This window comes from Agelaius phoeniceus, chromosome 5 (assembly GCF_051311805.1).
Source record: "Agelaius phoeniceus isolate bAgePho1 chromosome 5, bAgePho1.hap1, whole genome shotgun sequence".
In the NCBI taxonomy this organism is placed as follows: Eukaryota; Metazoa; Chordata; class Aves; order Passeriformes; family Icteridae; genus Agelaius; species Agelaius phoeniceus.
In genome coordinates this window covers 24358693-24376606 of record NC_135269.1, presented here as the reverse complement: position 1 = coordinate 24376606, position 17914 = coordinate 24358693, and the positions used below count along the sequence as shown (strand labels likewise).

At 42.6% G+C, this 17914-nt stretch overlaps 1 protein-coding gene across 1 annotated transcript in view; it reads left to right on the top strand.

Moving 5' to 3' along the window:
• MRTFA (myocardin related transcription factor A) overlaps window positions 1–17914 on the top strand; it is a 77699-nt gene that overhangs the window by 49027 nt on the left and 10758 nt on the right. The window contains exons 3-6 of the mRNA XM_077178616.1: window positions 13466–13521; window positions 15095–15170; window positions 15835–15996; window positions 17417–17592. Of these exons, the coding sequence (XP_077034731.1) occupies window positions 13466–13521; window positions 15095–15170; window positions 15835–15996; window positions 17417–17592 (470 nt within the window). The remainder of the gene's footprint in view (window positions 1–13465; window positions 13522–15094; window positions 15171–15834; window positions 15997–17416; window positions 17593–17914) is intronic.

Below are 17914 nucleotides of genomic sequence, written 5' to 3'. Positions count from 1 at the left end.
AGATGTGAGATAAATTGTGATTCATAAAGAAAAAAATCCCATTTTTAACCTGAGAAGTACAGAGGATGACCAGGGACCATGTTCCTCCAGAAGGCATCTCAGCACCATGGCAGCTCTACATCTACTTTCAGGAGTTTCAGAATAGACTTTTTTTTACTGCTGCGAATATGCAAGTATCCTGTATTCTTCCTTTCTTCTGTCTGGCCTGTACCTTTTGTCTGTGAAAACACTGAGGTACTTTATCTTGTTCTGCTGTCATCTGCTACTGGACATGGCTGCGCTGGACTTGTGTGTCCCTCTTGAGTTTGTTAGCCAGGAACCAAGCCCCACACAGTCCTTCATGATGATTCAACAAAAGTATAAAAGCTGGAATCCAGAGCATGCTTTGGTACTGAACCAAAAGAGCTGGAGTGCTCTTTCCATGTCAGATGCTGGTTGGCTTCTTTTCTTTCCTTTATTTTCCATCTGGAGAGTCTTAACCCTCTTGAGAGAACTGTGATGGTTGCAGTTCTATCTGCATTACAGCTTGTATCAGGAATGTGTTTTTGAAGTGAAGCCCCTGATTGCACCTGCCTGCTGTGCCTTGCTTTGCACCATAAAATGAAGTTTGAGAGCTGGATTAAATTGGAATGAAAGTAAAATGGAAAATATTCTGCCTAGAGCTAATATGCATTCAGCCCATGGTCGCAGACTGCAGCTTGTCTGGCACCACACCTCCAATTCACCTTCACATCCAGAGTGGGGATGTCACTTCCTCAGCATCAACTTGGTTTCTCTTTTGGTCTTACTGTGCTTTCCTCCTGTTCCTTTGGATTAGCCTGTCCTACAGATCAGTTCCTGTATATCTTGAGGCAAACAGCCATGGAAAAATCCCTGAGCCAAGTGTGGGAGAAGTGAAAGGTTTTGTTTTACATTACAAGCTATGGTACTGTGCAAACTCCCATTGGCACCTCTGGTTCTCCTGACTGAATCTAAACCCCACATAAGATTTATTCTGCAAATTGGTGCCCTAAAAGAGAAATTTCATTGCAGGCTTCCATCAACACAAGGTTTTTGGACACTGTAAATATGAGGAGTGGGAGATGACACATTTGTGTCACCCTTAAGTGAGAGTGAGAGTCATGCTACTCCTGCTGTGCTTGTTCATAACAGAACTATGAATTGCTTACTTAGTCCCATGTGGAATTTTGTTTATATGGTAGAGTGGAAAGGCAAATGTTTCAACATTTTTTTACCAAGTACACTTAATCTCACTTAACCTTCCCAACCCACCAGCCACCTACAGTGGGTCTTTGCTCCACTGAAAGATTAGAGTATTGTAGTAAGAAATAAAGCATTTACAGGCAGTGAAAGAGGATTCAAAATAATTACATTTTGTGCTTCATTAATTCTTCTTGCTTTCTCTTTCCACTTTGTGTAACCTTTTACTAGTAGCAGGATTCATTAGTTCAAGATTAAAATTCTCAGTTGCCCTTAGAAAAATGGTGGGAAGCAAGTCTTCACCTGCAGCTAACATATCTGTGATCACAGTTAGAATGACAGTATCTTGAAAAAAGGAGAGCTGGATTTTTATGTTTATTCAGGTTTTGGCCTATTTTTTAACAGTGCAAATAGACAAGCCTTTTTGCTATTTGCATTTTTTTGTAGCTATGCAGAGATGATTTTCATCTTCTTGTCTTCACAAAATACAAGTTATACAAAATCTGCTGTCTGTGCTCAACTCTTTGAACTCTGTTGTGCTGTAGAAGAACAGTCAGATGCTGTCATTTTTTAGTATCGAATTTAAAGGTTATGGCTATTGGAAGGTTTTGGGGGGGAATATCAGACACCCCATTTTTCACTCTTGGAGACAGTGTTTAAAACAGTAGCTAATGCACATCTGAGTAGAAAGTTATGTGGAAAGTATCTTCAACTAAAACAGCAAAAATTTTTAGGGGAAAGACATTTGGCAAATGTAGCGATACTCTGTTATGCAAAATATGCGGCTCCTTTTCTCTTTTGCAAGATTTAAAGCTTCACATGCCGTTCGTTTTATCCATCAGGATTGTGGTCTTTGGCTTCTGCCTGCAAGCACTAAACACAGGCAAAAATGCAAGGTTGTCATATGGCACAATCCTGCAGGAAAGTTGTTTTGACCATCACATCTATCCAAGCAGGTGAAGCAGAAGTAGATAATTTCTGGGAATGTGCCCTGTGTTTCTCTGTAGTAGTGCTATGTGAGTCTGAAAAATGACACAGGCATGCTTTGAAAAGGGCACTGCCTGCACTGCAAGCTAGAAGGAGGCTGCTGTACGGGCTGAGAATTTCCAGGAGCTTCTTTTTCACTTCAGTGTATCTGATCTTTGCCAGTTTTTGTGCCCACATCCCACTACTCTGTATGTTTGTGTTCTGGGATGCAGAACACGTGGCTGTGTGCAGATCCAAAGGGGATGGAGTTTGTGCATGGAGGTTCTGATGGGAGGGCTTTACCAGGTGCTGAGGTGTTTCCATGCCCTGGGTCTGTGCTACCAACACTCTGGTGCAGTTTCTGCTGGGACGTGCAGCCTGCTGCATGATTGAGCTTATTCCAGAGTACAAGAGTTTATTTTATCCTCAGACTCCATGAGGGGAGTGTGCCATGGTTCAATTCCAACATGGCACATGATTAGAAATTACTGTAATTTCAGCAGGCAGTCTAATGATTATCATCTCATTAGGCCTTTCATATCACTTGCTGCATTTTTTATTAGCAATAGGGGTAGTGGACAAAAGATAATACTTGTTATAAAACTAAAATGCAGAATTTGCTTTTTTGAGAGTCTGTGAGACATTGCTTAGAATGATTTTTGAAGAAATTGCTATTTACTGGAGACAACTGGTGATTTAAGAGTACAGAACACAGGTTATGCTTTGGCATATCAGTGTTGATCATCATCTAGACAAAGCTTGTAGCTGCTGCTCTTCTGTGTCCAGCACAGCTACCATCACAAAAACCTAAGGATCTTTGAGATACTTATTTGGGAAGCAAACTGCTTGCCACATGTAAGTTTGTAAGGTTAAATCATGTCTCTAGACTTCAACATGTCAGCCCCAAGATTTGGCCATACATCCACACTAGTATTTGTGTAGGGTAGCTAAAAATGCTATTTCTGCTTTAGCCTTTACCTAATAGTCTAACCACTTCTCAGTTTAGAAAAAAATAATTTTTTAAATACTTGAAAATGATGAACTTCTAGCTTTATTGCTACATGGCTCTATAATTAATATTTATGTTCATATTTTCTTATTTATTCTTATTTCTAATTATCAGTCTTGTTGATTTAGTGTGTGTGTGCTAATTGAAGGAGACTGTCAACAATTGGTTCCTGTTACATACGATAGCTACAGTAGAACATAGTAAATGTCAGAAATAAAACAAAAGCAAAAAAAGGTTTTATAAATTGTTAAACTGTTAATTGGGAAGTAGGAGCATCTTTCTGTGTTTGTCAGAGAAAGGAGAGGCAGGAAGCTGTTGGAACATGGCAGTAACCTACAGATGCAGTACAGCTGCCATCGTGCTCATGACTTCAGGGGCAATTCTTCATACCTCAGATATATTTTGTCTTCTACATAAGGGCCAGGATAGATGAACTGCTATGCCTGGGTGGAGTTTTACTGACTTGGAATTGTTGCAGTGTAGCTACACAGCCGACATTTCAAGGTTGTGGAGTGTTCTATTAGAGCTGCAGCTAAACCCATTGCTTTAACACCCTGAAATATTTCTTCCTGCTACGTAACGTGTTCCCGTCATTCTCTCACCACTTTACATACCAGATCTTTGTAGTGACATTCCTGCAGTTTTATGGAATCTATTTATAATAGTAAAGCAAAAATACAAATTTTCATTTTGCTGCCATTTTATCTCTGCTGTTCTGCACATTGGCAGCTGCTTCTCTTTCATGCTTTTAAGCTGGAACTGTAATTTTGTTTAGGACAAGGAGTTAAAAACATATATGTGAACTAAATAAATAAAGCTGCAGCTAGACTTTTAATATACTCAGTGTCATGCTCTGAGAATAAGGCTGGAACACGAAGCAAGTATTGTAAAATAAATTAAAAAAAAGTAGAGGACACTTGCAGCTGTCCTCTACATTTTTTTTTCTATTTCTGGTGTGTTGCAGAGAAATCTTTAACTGGTTTTATTTTTATTTGATTGTATACCTATAACTTGTCTCCAAGGAACTATTTGCTGGTTATTTGACTAAGATAATTTTTCTTAAAGCACAATTTCAAAGCCTTCAGGCTTTGTGTGTAGAAGGCTGTCTGTACATTTAAGCTGAGGACTGAGAGGACTAATAACTGCATCTGCTTTGCTTGTATATTTAGATATCTGTCTGAGTGTGTTTTCCATGCATTTATATGATCTGTAATTAATAAGACACGACTGGAGTCATAAAGTTCATTGTGTTAGGATGGAAATGTGCTGTTTGCCCTTTCTGAAGCTGTAGAAGGAAGACCATGCTCAGGTGTTTGATAGGCTGCATTTGGTCCTTGATCCCTGCCATGATAGAAGATTTAACTCTGCCAGTTGCAAGAGAAGCGTGATGGTTCTGGGGGGTAAAGTCTGATAGGCAATGCAGTTTTTTCCCTTTGTGTTCCCACAGTTGTCTTAGCTTCATTCTTACTTGTTGTCTGGGAGTGGTCTCTCCTTTTTGTGACCCCATGCCTTTCTCACCCTGGGCACTCTGGAAAGTTTTCAGAAGAGTTTGCAAAGGCCAATTATCCATGCAAGGCACAGGCATGAGTCTGGTCCACGAATGCATGGATCAGAGGGTTCCTGGTAGAGGTTCCTTGTGTCCGTTTTCCTTTCCAGTTTGGAGGTGGTATAATCCTGATTGTAATGAAGCTTTGCCTTTTTTTATTTCAGGATTTTGGTAGTGTCTTTTGAATGCCAAGAGTTAATGGCGATGGATGGAGCAGATTATACATTGTTTGTATTTGCTGTAAATGTTTTTTGACACAAAGCCATAGCCATAGTCATCCACAGATCTGATAACTGTTACCATGGGTGACAATTTCCATTTTGCTTCTAAAGAGGATGAACTTTCTGAGAAATTGCACATATGTTAGATTTTAAATTAACTCAGTGTTGGGCCTTGGAAAAATCTTAGTCCTTTCTGCTAATAATTTCATGTTTACTGTGACAAACCTTTAGGCTTTTCACACAGTTAATGAAAACCTTAAACTTCAGCTGCATCATCAGCGGGATACTGCTGTACTAAAGTTACTGACAGCCTTGCTGAAAGTGGTTTCTGGAGCAGGGCCTGCTGCAGGTGTTGGAAGCAGCTCAGCTGGGGGTGTCTCCATGGTGAGAGAGCTGAGGCAGGGTACCACAGTTCCCCCTGCCTGTGTGCTTCTGCAGCCAGGGCAAGCCCAATGCAGGGAGCTGGAAATGCTCTTCCTGGGCAAAACAGCTGCCTGAGCTGTGCAGGTTCAGGATGTTGAGCCAGGAGAAGGGCTGGCTCTCTGAGGCAGGGTGTCAGGGAGGCAGGACCTCAGCTCTGGGGTCACCAAGCAATCCGCTAACAGGGACTTCATTTGGCTGCAGTTTTTCTGTGTGTGTCCCTGTGGACTGGAATAGCTGGGCAGTGCTGCTACAAGCTGCAGCTCTGTATATGTGGTGCTGTGCTTTGGCAGTGCTGGCAACAGCAGCAACGTGGGAAGGAGCCTTTCTCCAGTCTTTCCTCTGATTGGGACTAGGAACACTCATAATCCTTCAGTCACAACAACATTCTCATTGAAGGGTGTCACTGAAGGGCAAGCTGCATTTGTTTGAATGCCAAAGATGTGTTTCTTACCTTCATGAACATATTTACATTTACTTTTTTATGACAGTCTTAATTTTTAATTTTTTGGGTTTATGTATTTTGGGATTTGAATAATCACGATTTACCAGTTGTGGCTTCTTTTCCTGTCTTTAACTTGACACTCATATTTTAGCCTTAATCCAAGGTCATTGACCAGGTATGGTATCAAGAATTCTGAAGTGTGATCAGTTCTGTGTCCTGAATGAGAAACTCCCCAGAGCTGCAAATGGAGAAAAGGAGGCTGATGGAGATCTCTCTTCCCTCAGCTGTGTATTCTCCAGCCCCTTTTTCATATTTCTGCAGCACACAGCAGCAGCTCTTTGACACTGCCCCACCGGCAAGATGACAACTCCTTCTGTGCATGTGACCCAGTTTTTAAATACCTTTTTCTTCCATGCTGTGAGAAATGCTTTTTGAAAATGGGGTGAAGATGAAGGGAGGAAGAAAGTGCTAAAACTGCCTTGCTCTGTGGTTCAAGTTCTGTGTCTCTTAGCAAATCCTATGGGTGGGAGCCCCACCCTCAACCAACTGCGGAAGCCATCGAGCCTATTTGCAGCACTTTATCTCATCTTTTTACGAAAGCATAGTAAACAAGAGAGAGAAACCAGACTTTGGTTGAGAGCAGGGCTGAGTAGCTGCAGCAGAAGGCCTTCTGCCATTCTGAATTAAATCATCATGTCTGAGTTTGGGTTTGGATATGTCTCTTCTCATAGCAAAGGAAGGTTTTTCCTTTCCCTTAGGAATGAGTCTAACTGAGGAGCAAAGTATTTGACTCAGTAGTTTGAATTTAGCTGTAGCCTTTCTACAAACATTGTGTGTTGTCTTACCAACTGATTTGCAGTTGAAATATCACCTTGTTGTCTATGGTAAGGTAGATACTATGGCCAAGGAAAGCTCATGTGCTTCCTCTCCTCTGTCAGTCTCCAAGTCTGATAACCTTGAGTAGTGATTTACCGATTACAGAAGGCTTTGCAGCCTCTGCTTCCCACAAGGCACTTGAGCTATGAGGATCTGTGCAGATCCTTTTGCCTTTCCTTCTTCCCTCTGTTTGGTTCCGTGCAAACCTCAGTGTCTTCTGTCAACTGTATAAGCAAATGCAGGGTGTACGGGTATTTTGACCTCTTTTTCTCAGCAGTTGGGTCAGTCCCCTTCCCCTGCTGTGTTTCACTCTTAGAGTGTCTCAGTGTGGTTCTGATTCCACTTATTTCTCACACTAGGTGACAGGAACTCGGAGGTCTGCATATGAATATGTTTGAAAGCTTTGCATGGCTAAAATCTGCTTTTGTACACTGCAGGGTAAATCCTGAACAGAAATGTTCGGGCCGTTTTGCCCAGCTTTTTGTCTTGCTGTTATGTTGAAGATTTGGGTTTGATTCCTGATCCTTGATTCAGTCTGTTGTTTATAGCAGCAGCAGTTTGATGCTTTGCAGCAGTGTCTCAAGGCCTGGCTGGATGGGATTTTGTGCAATCTGGTCTAGTGGAAGGTGTCCCTGCAACCATAGCAGGGGGGTTTGGAACTACATGATCTTTAATGTTTCTTCCAACCCAAACCATTCTGTGGTTCTGTGACTCATTTGCACTTTGCCTTTTGCAAAATGTGGCTTGGACTGCTGGAACACTGAACGCAGGCATTGCAGTTTTGCACCCTGTTTCATGGGAATTAAAACGTTGCTTTGAAGTGAAGATTAGCAACTTTCATCTTTGGGCTTTGTATGGAAAGGTGAATGTAGACAGTCTTGTGTGCTGCTGGTTGGTTTTGGGGGGTCAGATGCAAGAACACAGTTGCAGTGTATAGCTGCAACATTTTTGAGGCAGGGTGGAGGCACAGAACAGTTGCATCATTGATGTGCAGGGAGGTTTCTCATAGTAGCTGAGGGTGTGGCCACAAAGATGCTAATGCTTCAGGAATTCCAGAGATGAAGCCTCAAAATGCTCCATAACAGGCAGCAGAGAGAGACTAAAGAAATAGGATGCTGTGGTAGGAATTTCATGAGATCCTTGCTAGCCAGCCCATCTGTGGCAGGAAAATCAAGTCCTGCTGTCAGTCATCTAAAGATGAGGGGTAAAACTCATCCTTCTAACAGCAGATGTTACAAATTGCCACAGTTGTCCAGGTGCAACAAAAGTGTGAACAGCTCAGGGCAGGTCACCTGCTGGACTGTGCTGTTCCAGCCCCATTGGTGATGCTATTGCCCCATCTGTCACTGAGCCTTTTTTAGTGCTTGTTGGGCCATTTGTAACACCAGGCTGTTTTCCTGTGGTGGATGGGGCAATTTTAAGATGTGGGGGCCGTGGTTCAGCAGGATGGGGCTCTTGCTACAGTGCTGGCCTTAAACTCAGCCTCTCATTTCTGACTTTGTCTGGCAGGGCAGTTGTGCTCAGCTTTGCTGACACTATTATTTGTGGAGCTGTGCTGTAAACCAGCATACCAATCCAGGTTAAAATAACTCTTTCAAAACAACTGTGATCAGAGTCCACAGATGATTTTGTCAGCATAACCACAGACTGACATGCTTTGTCCCAGACCTAGGTACAGGAATGAGGGCAGAAAGTGGAACTGCAGGTTACTGAGGTTGAAAATTCCATGTATATATCATGTAGAAATAAAATCAAAAGGCAGACAGGAGGTAACCTAACTGAAATTGGGCATTGCAGAAGTTACTTCTGCATTGTCAACTATTTCTTTTCTGCATACAGTGGAAAACAAAAACCCAACAGCTCATACCGCCGTTGTAGTTTGGCAAGTTCAGTGGTTTTTTTTCCTCTGGCAGCACTCTGTTCTCCTCAGGGCTCACTCAAAGGTATCTGGACAGTTAGATCAGGGATTCATGTTAAGTTTGGAGAGGGGCAGGTGCCATGGAGAGGTGCAGGAGGTACTTTATAGCAACACTTCCATAGAGCTCCCTGTGCAATACAATTGGAGCATCAGCGGCAAGGCAGAAACACGTGGGACATGGAAAAAGGGGGGAAAGGAGATCATTACTGAAGCTGGATCTACCAGCAGACTAAATATTTGTTAAAATGCTTCCCAGGGAATTCAGGGTATTAAATGTGGTTTTGCACTTCTTGGGTTTAGTAAGGTGCTTGAAACAGCCTTTCCTGATGTTTTTGGAAGCAAGATGGGGCTACTGAAGCTGCCTATGCAACTTGTGAGGGAACAGGAGTGGAACAAGCCTCAGACTGGGAGGTTGAGTTGAGCAGGGTTGTTGAGTGGGATGGGAAGGGAGAAACTCAGCGTTTGACACCATTCAGTATTTTCAGTGATTTGTGATTATTTTCACTGATATTTCAGTGATTTTTCAGTAATCAAAGGAACAGTGTATCTGTTTATTAAGCTTTGGGTTAGTAGGCTGGGGGGAGGACAGGACTGGGACTCCCAATGTTTGGAGAAGCCAACAACTATGGAATAAAATGAAAGAAAAAGGCAGAATGTCTACGTTTTGTAACACCTAATCAGTGGCTTGAATTGAGGATGAAGAGTGGCTGGCTTGGTACCAGCTCTGCAGAAGAGGATTGGAGACCTTTAGTGGCTTGTGAGACAAGCACGAGTGAACGTTGTTTGTTTTATGTACACAAACAAGGCAAACTGCCTGGGACATGGGGCTGAGAAGTGTTATTGAATAATCATTTATCTCTATAACAGCCAGTAAAGCCTAGGCTGGAATATGTACCCAGTTCTGGACACTAGGCTTCAACAAAAATGCACCTTAAATGGAAGGACTCCAAAAGAGACCAAACAAGTAAAGGTCTGGATAATGTTACCTGCAAGGCAAGGTTGAAGCAACTGCCTTTGGTTATTTTGTGTATCAGAAAATTGTAGGAGAACCAAAGTTTTCAAAAGGGATAGATGCAAAGAGGAAGAAAATAAATCATTCTCTGTAATGTTTGCAGGTAAGGTAGAGAACAAAGAATAAATAAATATATTTATTTATTCCTTCCTATAAATAGTAGGAAGGAAAATATAAGTTAGACATTCAGAAAGGTTTTTAAATAGTAAAAACATTTTTGTAGTGGGATAATTTCTCTGCAATAATATCACATTTTTTCATGAGAGGTCTCCAAGAACAGGTTAGACAAATTACTGTAAGGAATAGTTTAGTGTATTTTATGCAGGCTGAGCAGTCAGAAAGCATCAGGTGATTGGAGTTTCCTCATCCCTAACCCCCTGTGGTTATATCTGATGCTTCAGGTCCTAAGGGCTGTGGACAGAGTGGGAATGCTGCCCCACACCCCCGTGGTTTGCACAGGTTCTGCTCCACCAGCTCAGTCACTCATTCACATGCATTGATCTGGCTGAGAATGGTAAAGCTTTGTCAGTTTGGATAGCTTTGAGTGGAATGGATGGAGCAGCTCTCTGGTGAGTGAGCCAGATGGGTTATGAGGCACAGGAGCAGTTTTGCAGGGATCAGTGCCAAGTGGCTGGGAAGGGCAGTGGTAGGGGCTGGAAAAGGGGCATATCTGCACTTCAGGGACTCCTTTAGAGCTCACCCAGGGCCTTATTCCTTCAGAGTTCTTCACAGGATTATATTTTTCTTTTTTTTTTTAATTTGCTGTAGTAAAGTTAACAGAGTTGCTCCACAGGCCTGGTCTAAATAGTAATTTCAAAGCCAAAAAACGTGCAAGGATTAGTTAACTTCAAATGGAGTATGATTTTACAATAGACACCCTGTTCTGACCATATCAATCTCATCCTAGATTGCTGAGGGAAGCAGTGAAGGATTTGTGCCCTCTTGACATTTTCAGAGGTCAAATATGAAATCCTCTGTCATGTTGCCAGCCCAGAGAGCTACATCCCAGTGCACGTTTCAGAGAACTAGCCATGAGAGACTGGAAGTGTTCTTTACAAGATTATTCCTGTAGCAGCTCTGCATTACTTACTATTAAATGCATATGTGTTTTTCTTTTTTCCTACTCAGGGATTCTTTTCTTGCTTTGTTCTTCTGTGTGCAAGAGTTTTCCTGGACTACCTGTGACACCAGCTGAACTCCTGCAGTTGACTTTTCTGACCATTAGCTGTGGTCAGGGAAATGTCACTTAAAGTTCATCTGCTGCCTCATACTGACAGCAGAGGTAGGCAGAAAGGGGAGAGTAAAGAATTACTGCTGTGTCTGCACATTCTAGTAGAGAGCTTTTGAAGACTCAAGATGAATCCTGCTTCACTTGTCTCCAGGGCAGATGTTTATGCAGATTCAAGTGTTGCTTGCTATCTTTGCCCAAGCGGACCTAAGCTTTTATTTTGCTTTTGTGTGAGATGCCCACAATGAAAGGAGAGCACGTTCAGGTTCAAGCACATGTGTGTTAACAAGCAGCTCACTTGACTTAAAAAGTTTGTTCCTTGCTCTTCCTTGGAGTGCCATGGTCAGGCTGCCCAGGACACCTCAGTGCAGGCATCAGCTGAGGCCTTATTGGTGCCTCAGCTAGATGGAGAACTTTTCTGCCTTATTTTTGTAGTTATTGCAAAACAATATCCCTGGTTTATCTCTGGTTTATCTCAAAGTGCATTTCACAGCTTGTGTAACTTTCTCTGGTAATTTCTCTCTGTAACCAGATTTATGGAACTAATCTGAGCAGGAACTGTTTGCCCCATTGTTGTAGGGGTCTATATACACGCTCACTGTGGTTTTCAGTTACTGTTAATTTATTCTACAAATTATTCTTCATTCACTTCTGTAGTCCAAATCCCATCTATGATGCCTGGCATGTTCAGAATGCCAGCCATGTGGACTGAATTCTACTTCTTACCCCATTGATGTGAACCCAGAGGTGATACCTTTCCCTGGCCCTAAAAAATTAAGAGCCAGATGCAGTTAAGGGATAAGGGTCCCACAATTAAGGGATGAGGGTTTTTACTTCAGTATTTTAATAAGGATCCTTATGATGCACCACTTCACAGAGGTGGGTGCACTGCAATGCACCCACACACACACACACACACACCCCCCATAGATGGCATTTACAATTTATAGACCTTACAAATTAGCATATCTCACAAGGATGCCCCAATGGGGAGCCTGGATGAATGGTGTGACATTGCCCCATCTGAGGAATTCCCCCCTGGATGGGCCAAATCTCCAGTTTACAGGATATGTTCTAGGGAGGACCTTGGTTTCCCGAGATAGAGTTGGGCTTTCCAGCCTCCAGCTGCGAGGCCTTTAGGATGTTTGGTCTCCTAACAGAATACTAGGACAATGCTCAATTACCAGATTTAAGGAATTACAAGTATGCATCCTAAGAATACCAAGAATGCATAAAAGTTGTATAAAAGAAAAGGCTAAAAATAATTTTGGTATCAGAAGGACTCTCTGTATTTCACAGAATGTGTCGTAAAACTTTCTGTGGCTACTCCCATTTCATTCTGTAAGAAAGGGTATGGAAGGCTCCACATGTGTTAGAAGTAGTTTCTTACATTGCATTTATGCAGGGACTTTTATTTTTTAAGTCTTTTGAGACTTCATGATGGACTTGTATTTGAGAAATACATAATCACTGGTCTTATGAGAAAAATAATATCAGCAGACTATTTATCACAGGACCTAGAGGCAACACTTCAGAGTTACTAACTCTATGAGTTTGGTTTTCTGTCTTCAAAAGACCTGCAACTTATCTTTAAAGCTGAAGTTCTTTAACTTTTCTGTTTAGCTTGGTGATAATTCAGACGGTTTAAGAAATGAGTATTTTAGAAATATGAAAAGAAATTATTACACTCCGTTCAGCTACTTAATACAAACCACAGTGTGGTCGTTATTTAAAAAAACAAGCTACTTGCAGCTTCAGGGAAACTGTGGGGAGCTACTGACACCATCATCCCCCTGCTCTGGTTTTACTGTGGGACGTGAGCTTTGTGTGCTCCAGAGGAGCCAGGCAGAGTGAGAGATTCCTCCAGGGTTAGTGTGGTCCTGGACAGCAGAGGATCAGTTTCTTAAAACCTGATCCATTTTGGCTCTGGTTTTAAACAGGGCCCAAGGGGGTGAGAAGGTCTGTTCTGTGGAGAGCTGCAGTTAATTCCTCAAGCTGTGGTTTTCTGTCAATAGACAGATGTACTTTTCTCTCCAAGTGCCCCTGTTCTCACAGTAATTTCTCTTACAGGGAGCAGTATTTGTGTCCTGTGGACCCTCAGGCTTTGCAGCCAGTCCTTGCACGTGTACAAAACACAGGTCCAGATTCAGGAAAGGCTTGCAGCTTCCTTTGACATTAAAAGATAGTGAAGGGGATTTACAGTTCATTGGCATTGTCCCCATCCTTCCAACAGTCTGACCTCTTCAGTGTTTCAGAGCCATTCCCACAAGGGTCCTGGATATCCTACTCTCTATTGAAGCTTGTAAAAGGCTTTTTTGGGGGAATCCTGTTCTTGGACCCAGCTTTGGGAACAGTGGTTAGTTTGACTAGGAGTGTACTTGTAGACACTTGTTAGACACTCCAGTGGCCCACAAAAATTTCAGCTCAGTTCCTGTGTCCCTGTGCTGTCAGATGGAGAATGGCACTTTCCATTGCTTTGTACCAGCTGGAGATGTGCCTCAGTGTGTTGGAAGATGCAGGAGGCAGTTGCTGTGGTGTGTTTAACTTAGTTGGCCTGAAGGGTTGTGCAGTGAGAGAGCTTCCATCATTCTAATTCATTCTCTAAATGCTTTTCCTCTCCACAGCTCTGAAAAGTCCAGCTGCATTTCATGAACAAAGAAAGAGTTTGGAGCGTGCCAGGGTAAGATGCAATATAATCTTTAGTGTTTTGGGGAAGTCAGGAATTGTATGTCTTGTGTTTTGGGCATCCTGTAGCTGTTAATGAGATGCAGAAGGGAAGTGTTCATATTCTGGATGTCATACAGCTCTCTGGAGTCAGAGGTGTATTAGATGGGGTGTTCTGCAGCTTGCACGTGGTGCTGGTTAACCCTCAGCAAACTAGTTATGCCTAAAGCCCATTGAAAATGGTGCCTGGATTTTCCCTAGAGTCATCTTTCTGGAAGTGGCTGACACTCTTCTTCCCCACTGTCCAGGCAGTTGACATTTTTATTTTTATGATGTTTGTTTTGCCCTTAAATGCTATTAAATGCTCTTATCACATGGAGCTCAGTTCCACCTTTGAGGAAAGTTTCTCTGTTACCTGCACATGCAATTTTTACCTAGGAGACTAGAAAAATTGAAAATTGAATAGAGAGGATCCCCCCCCCAAAATCTTGACTGAAATCACAAACTTCTGGCTCTACAGAAAGAGGAAGCCAGGCATCATACTTCATGTGCCACCTTTTCTAACTGGGGAGTTTCTTGGTAATTTCTGTTCCTCAAAAGGCCTCTGGGGATATTTTTTTCTGATTAGCCTACAGTGGAATGAAACTTGTTATGACTAAGTTTTGTTTTAAAAGTGAAAGCAACATAAGTAAAAAAAACAAAACAGCTGTGATTAAGAACTGTAAGGGAAGCCATTTAAACTGTGGAAGGATTGCAACAGGGGACTTTGCCTTAAGACCAGTGACCAGAGGGCTTTTGCTTAATTCTCTTTTTTTTCCTAAAACCTTACTAAGTTAATATTTTTATGTGGGCAGCTGAGCAACCATGGTGCAGTTTTCTGACTGACTTTAATACTTATTTTCTCTGAAGGCCCATCCTGATGTCCAGTACTTACCAGTCTATTACCTGCTGCTTCCAGATTCCCACTCCTCAGCAGTGTAAAGAGTAACGTGTTCAGCCTGTCAGGGTCATCTCTGTCCATTGCTCCATAGCACTTTCTGCTGCTAAAAGCAGCTCTGGAAGTGAAATAAGCCTTGTCACAGCATTTAGATTCTGCCTCTCAAGGGACTGCATGGGGTCTTTAGCTTAACAAATAACATATCTTTAATCAAATTAAAAAGTATGCCCAAACCACAAGTCAGCCCTGAATGCCAGCAGTACATGAAAGCGTGTTCTGTGGACAGTGGACCCAGTGCATTTGTCTCTCACATAAAAAGAAATCTCATGGATGTTTCCCTGAGACAAGTTAGTGGTGGTGCATACAACAGGAAAAGAGGACTTCAGCTCCTGAGGAAGTGCTTCCCAGTTTCTGTTCTGTGGGGCAGCATTGCACAATTGGCTGAGGTAATTATAATAGAAGGTCATCTTTAGAGTAAGCTCATTTTCTGGGTGCCCTGGGACAGGAGATGGGTCCCTTCTCCGTTTGGTGCTTATTTAGATCTCAGTAACAGCTAGAGATGGTTGTTTGTTTTCATTGTGCTGTTCTAGAGTCCCTCACTCCTGTGTGCAATCAGCTGAAGGGGGTTCTTGTTTGTCTGTTTTTGCTGCAGACAGAGGACTATCTGAAACGCAAAATCCGCTCCCGGCCCGAGAGATCAGAGCTCGTTAGGATGCACATTCTGGAAGGTATGGCAAGTGCTGAACGTGAAAACATCGACAATAAATTTTATTGTAACTACCTTTTTAACAGCTTTCTGCTTTGCCTCTGACCTCCAAAGCTTCCTTCCACTTGGGAACGGGCAGAAGATCATGCCTGTTACATGATTCCTTGAGAGGGATTCAACTCTGCTTGCTCAGAATTATTCTCAGAAAATTCTGTTGTGTGAATTCAAATTGTGCAGTTTTGTATAGGTGAGCAACAATGAAATAGAATGACCATGGATTGCTCTTCTGCTAAGGGAAGACACTGTAAAATGTCCAAGAGGGATTGAGGCAGATTTGATCTGATAACAAACCTCAGCTTCAGAGAGGGAGTGCTATGCTGCTGCTGAGCACCAAGCTTGTGCCACAACCAGGGGGAAAGGTTGAATGAGAATTGGGTGACATCAGTTTGAGAGCAGTGAATTTGTCAAAAGGGCTGCTGTAGTGTTATCTTTATAACCTAAATATACATAACATCTGTCATATCTTTGTGGTGCATAGTTACCTGTTGTTATTTATCAACTATTTTTCTGTACAGTTACCTACTGTTATCTACAGTTGCCTTTCTGAATAGAATTAAAATACTGCTGAAGGGCATGGGTTGACCATTGTTGGATTGATGCCATTTTATTTACTTTGCCCCAAACAGAGACCTCAGCTGAACCCTCCTTGCAGGCTAAGCAGCTGAAGCTGAAGAGAGCCAGACTGGCAGATGACCTCAATGAGAAGATAGCACAGAGGCCAGGGCCCATGGAGCTGGTGGAGAAGAACATCTTGCCTGTAGAATCGAGCCTGAAGGAAGCTATTATTGGTAAGATCAGAGGAGGATACTTGTGGAGGGCATTTCCCACATGTGGCTGTGGTTACCTATTAATTCACCTGCATGTCTAAGAGAGTGTAACCCCATGGCTGGTTTCATTTTCCTGGCCCAGAATCACAGGCTTTCAGCCCAAGGATTCAGAAAAGATACACCTCTGGCCCAGGTAATGCTATGGAGACATTAAATTATAGGGAACGTGGACATTCCAGAATAATATGAAAGCAGTTGTATACCCTAAAGACTTGAAAGGCTGTTAAAATTTGTATTCCCTAGATTGTCTCCTTAAAATCCCTCTCTCAGTATAACATGTCAACAATGTTGGTCAAGGGAGAACCCGCTGACTTAGATCAGGAGGGGAAACAGAATATAAACAGGTGTGATGAAACAAAAGATGTCTGTGAACTCAAAAACTTCAGAGGATTCAAGCCCTTTAAAAATAAACCAGAACAGATGTAAATCATGCCAGTGCCATTCCAAGGGCTGAAAGGAATGCTGAGGAATAGCCTTCCCACTGCCTCAGCAGTGCTCTTTCCTGTCTCCCCAGACTGAGCAGTCTGTGTGTCTGTGGTTATTCATCCCCTCAAACATGCACAGCTACTGTAAAGACAAATGGGACACAACTGTGAGCAAGATGGAATACTTTCCATAAAAAAGGAAAAGGACAGTGTTGTGAGAGAGCCTGGCTTCACTATTGAACAAGAAGTAGTTGAGGAAGGGTGAACTGGTGAACCGAAGCATAGGAGATGTGGCTTCCTTCTTACAGAGCAAACTACATCTCTGAATTCCTCTTGATTTTAGGTGAGGTCAAATGACAGTATTCCCCTGCTTAGCAGGATTAATTTGAGAAAATGTAGTCTAAAAAAACTTTGGTATATTACAAGTGTACACTCATTTGAATTTATCTACTGGGCATGTAGATGGACAGACATGCTAATAGCAGCCAGGGCCATCACTTAATCCATAGCCCTTATTGCTTGTAAGACTAGAGGACAGTTTGGGAATCTGTCTTCCAAGACAGAAGAATCCAAGAGATTCTACCTCCTAACATACAGGATGAACACCAAAAAAGCCATTATTCAATCTTACACTGTCCAGTCTTCTTCTTTGGTACCAGATGATAATGAAATAAGCCATGCCACTGAGCTGGGTTTGGGCATCTCTTCTTACACTCACTGATCTTGCCTGGCTAGGAAGCCAGGGAAATGGTTCACACCAGTCCACATCACTTTATTGTACTGATAGTGAATGTAAACACTTAAACCTGATCCAGTTTGGACTCTGTTCTCTCATTTTTAGCTGGTGCTTTAAGCACAGCTCTCCATGCCATCATTGTCTTTGTGAAACACTTAGTGTCAAACCAAGTAGTTTCTTATTCCACCTTATAGACCACAATTGATGTTTGTGTTTTCAGTTGGACAGGTGAACTACCCAAAGGTTGCAGATAACTCCTCCTTTGATGAGGACAGCAGTGATGCCCTCTCCCCAGAACAGCCAGCCAGCCATGAGTCCCAAGGCTCTGTCCCATCACCGATGGACTCCCGGATTTGTGAGCCTCTCCCTAGCACCACTGGCACATCACTAGCTCAGGTGAGAATGTGCAGGCCTCCTGCAGTGCCCTGGAGATTCATGCTGATTTGTGGCAGAGGAGCCTAAAAAGTGAGACTGAGGCTTCCCTTAGAGATACAGTCTGTGAGATTTCACAAGGGGTCTTGGCTCCGTGTAGTGTCAGTTACGTCCTCCTCTGGTTATTCACAAACCCTCATGGTGGTGCCTTGTGGGGAAGTGGGCAGCCATTGCTTGGTGATACAGCCTATGTGCAACTGATCCCAGCAGGAAATGCTGGGAGATCCAGCTGTTGGATATTGATTCCTTTTCTGCCCTAAGAAGTTGTACTGCTTCTCAGGGACAA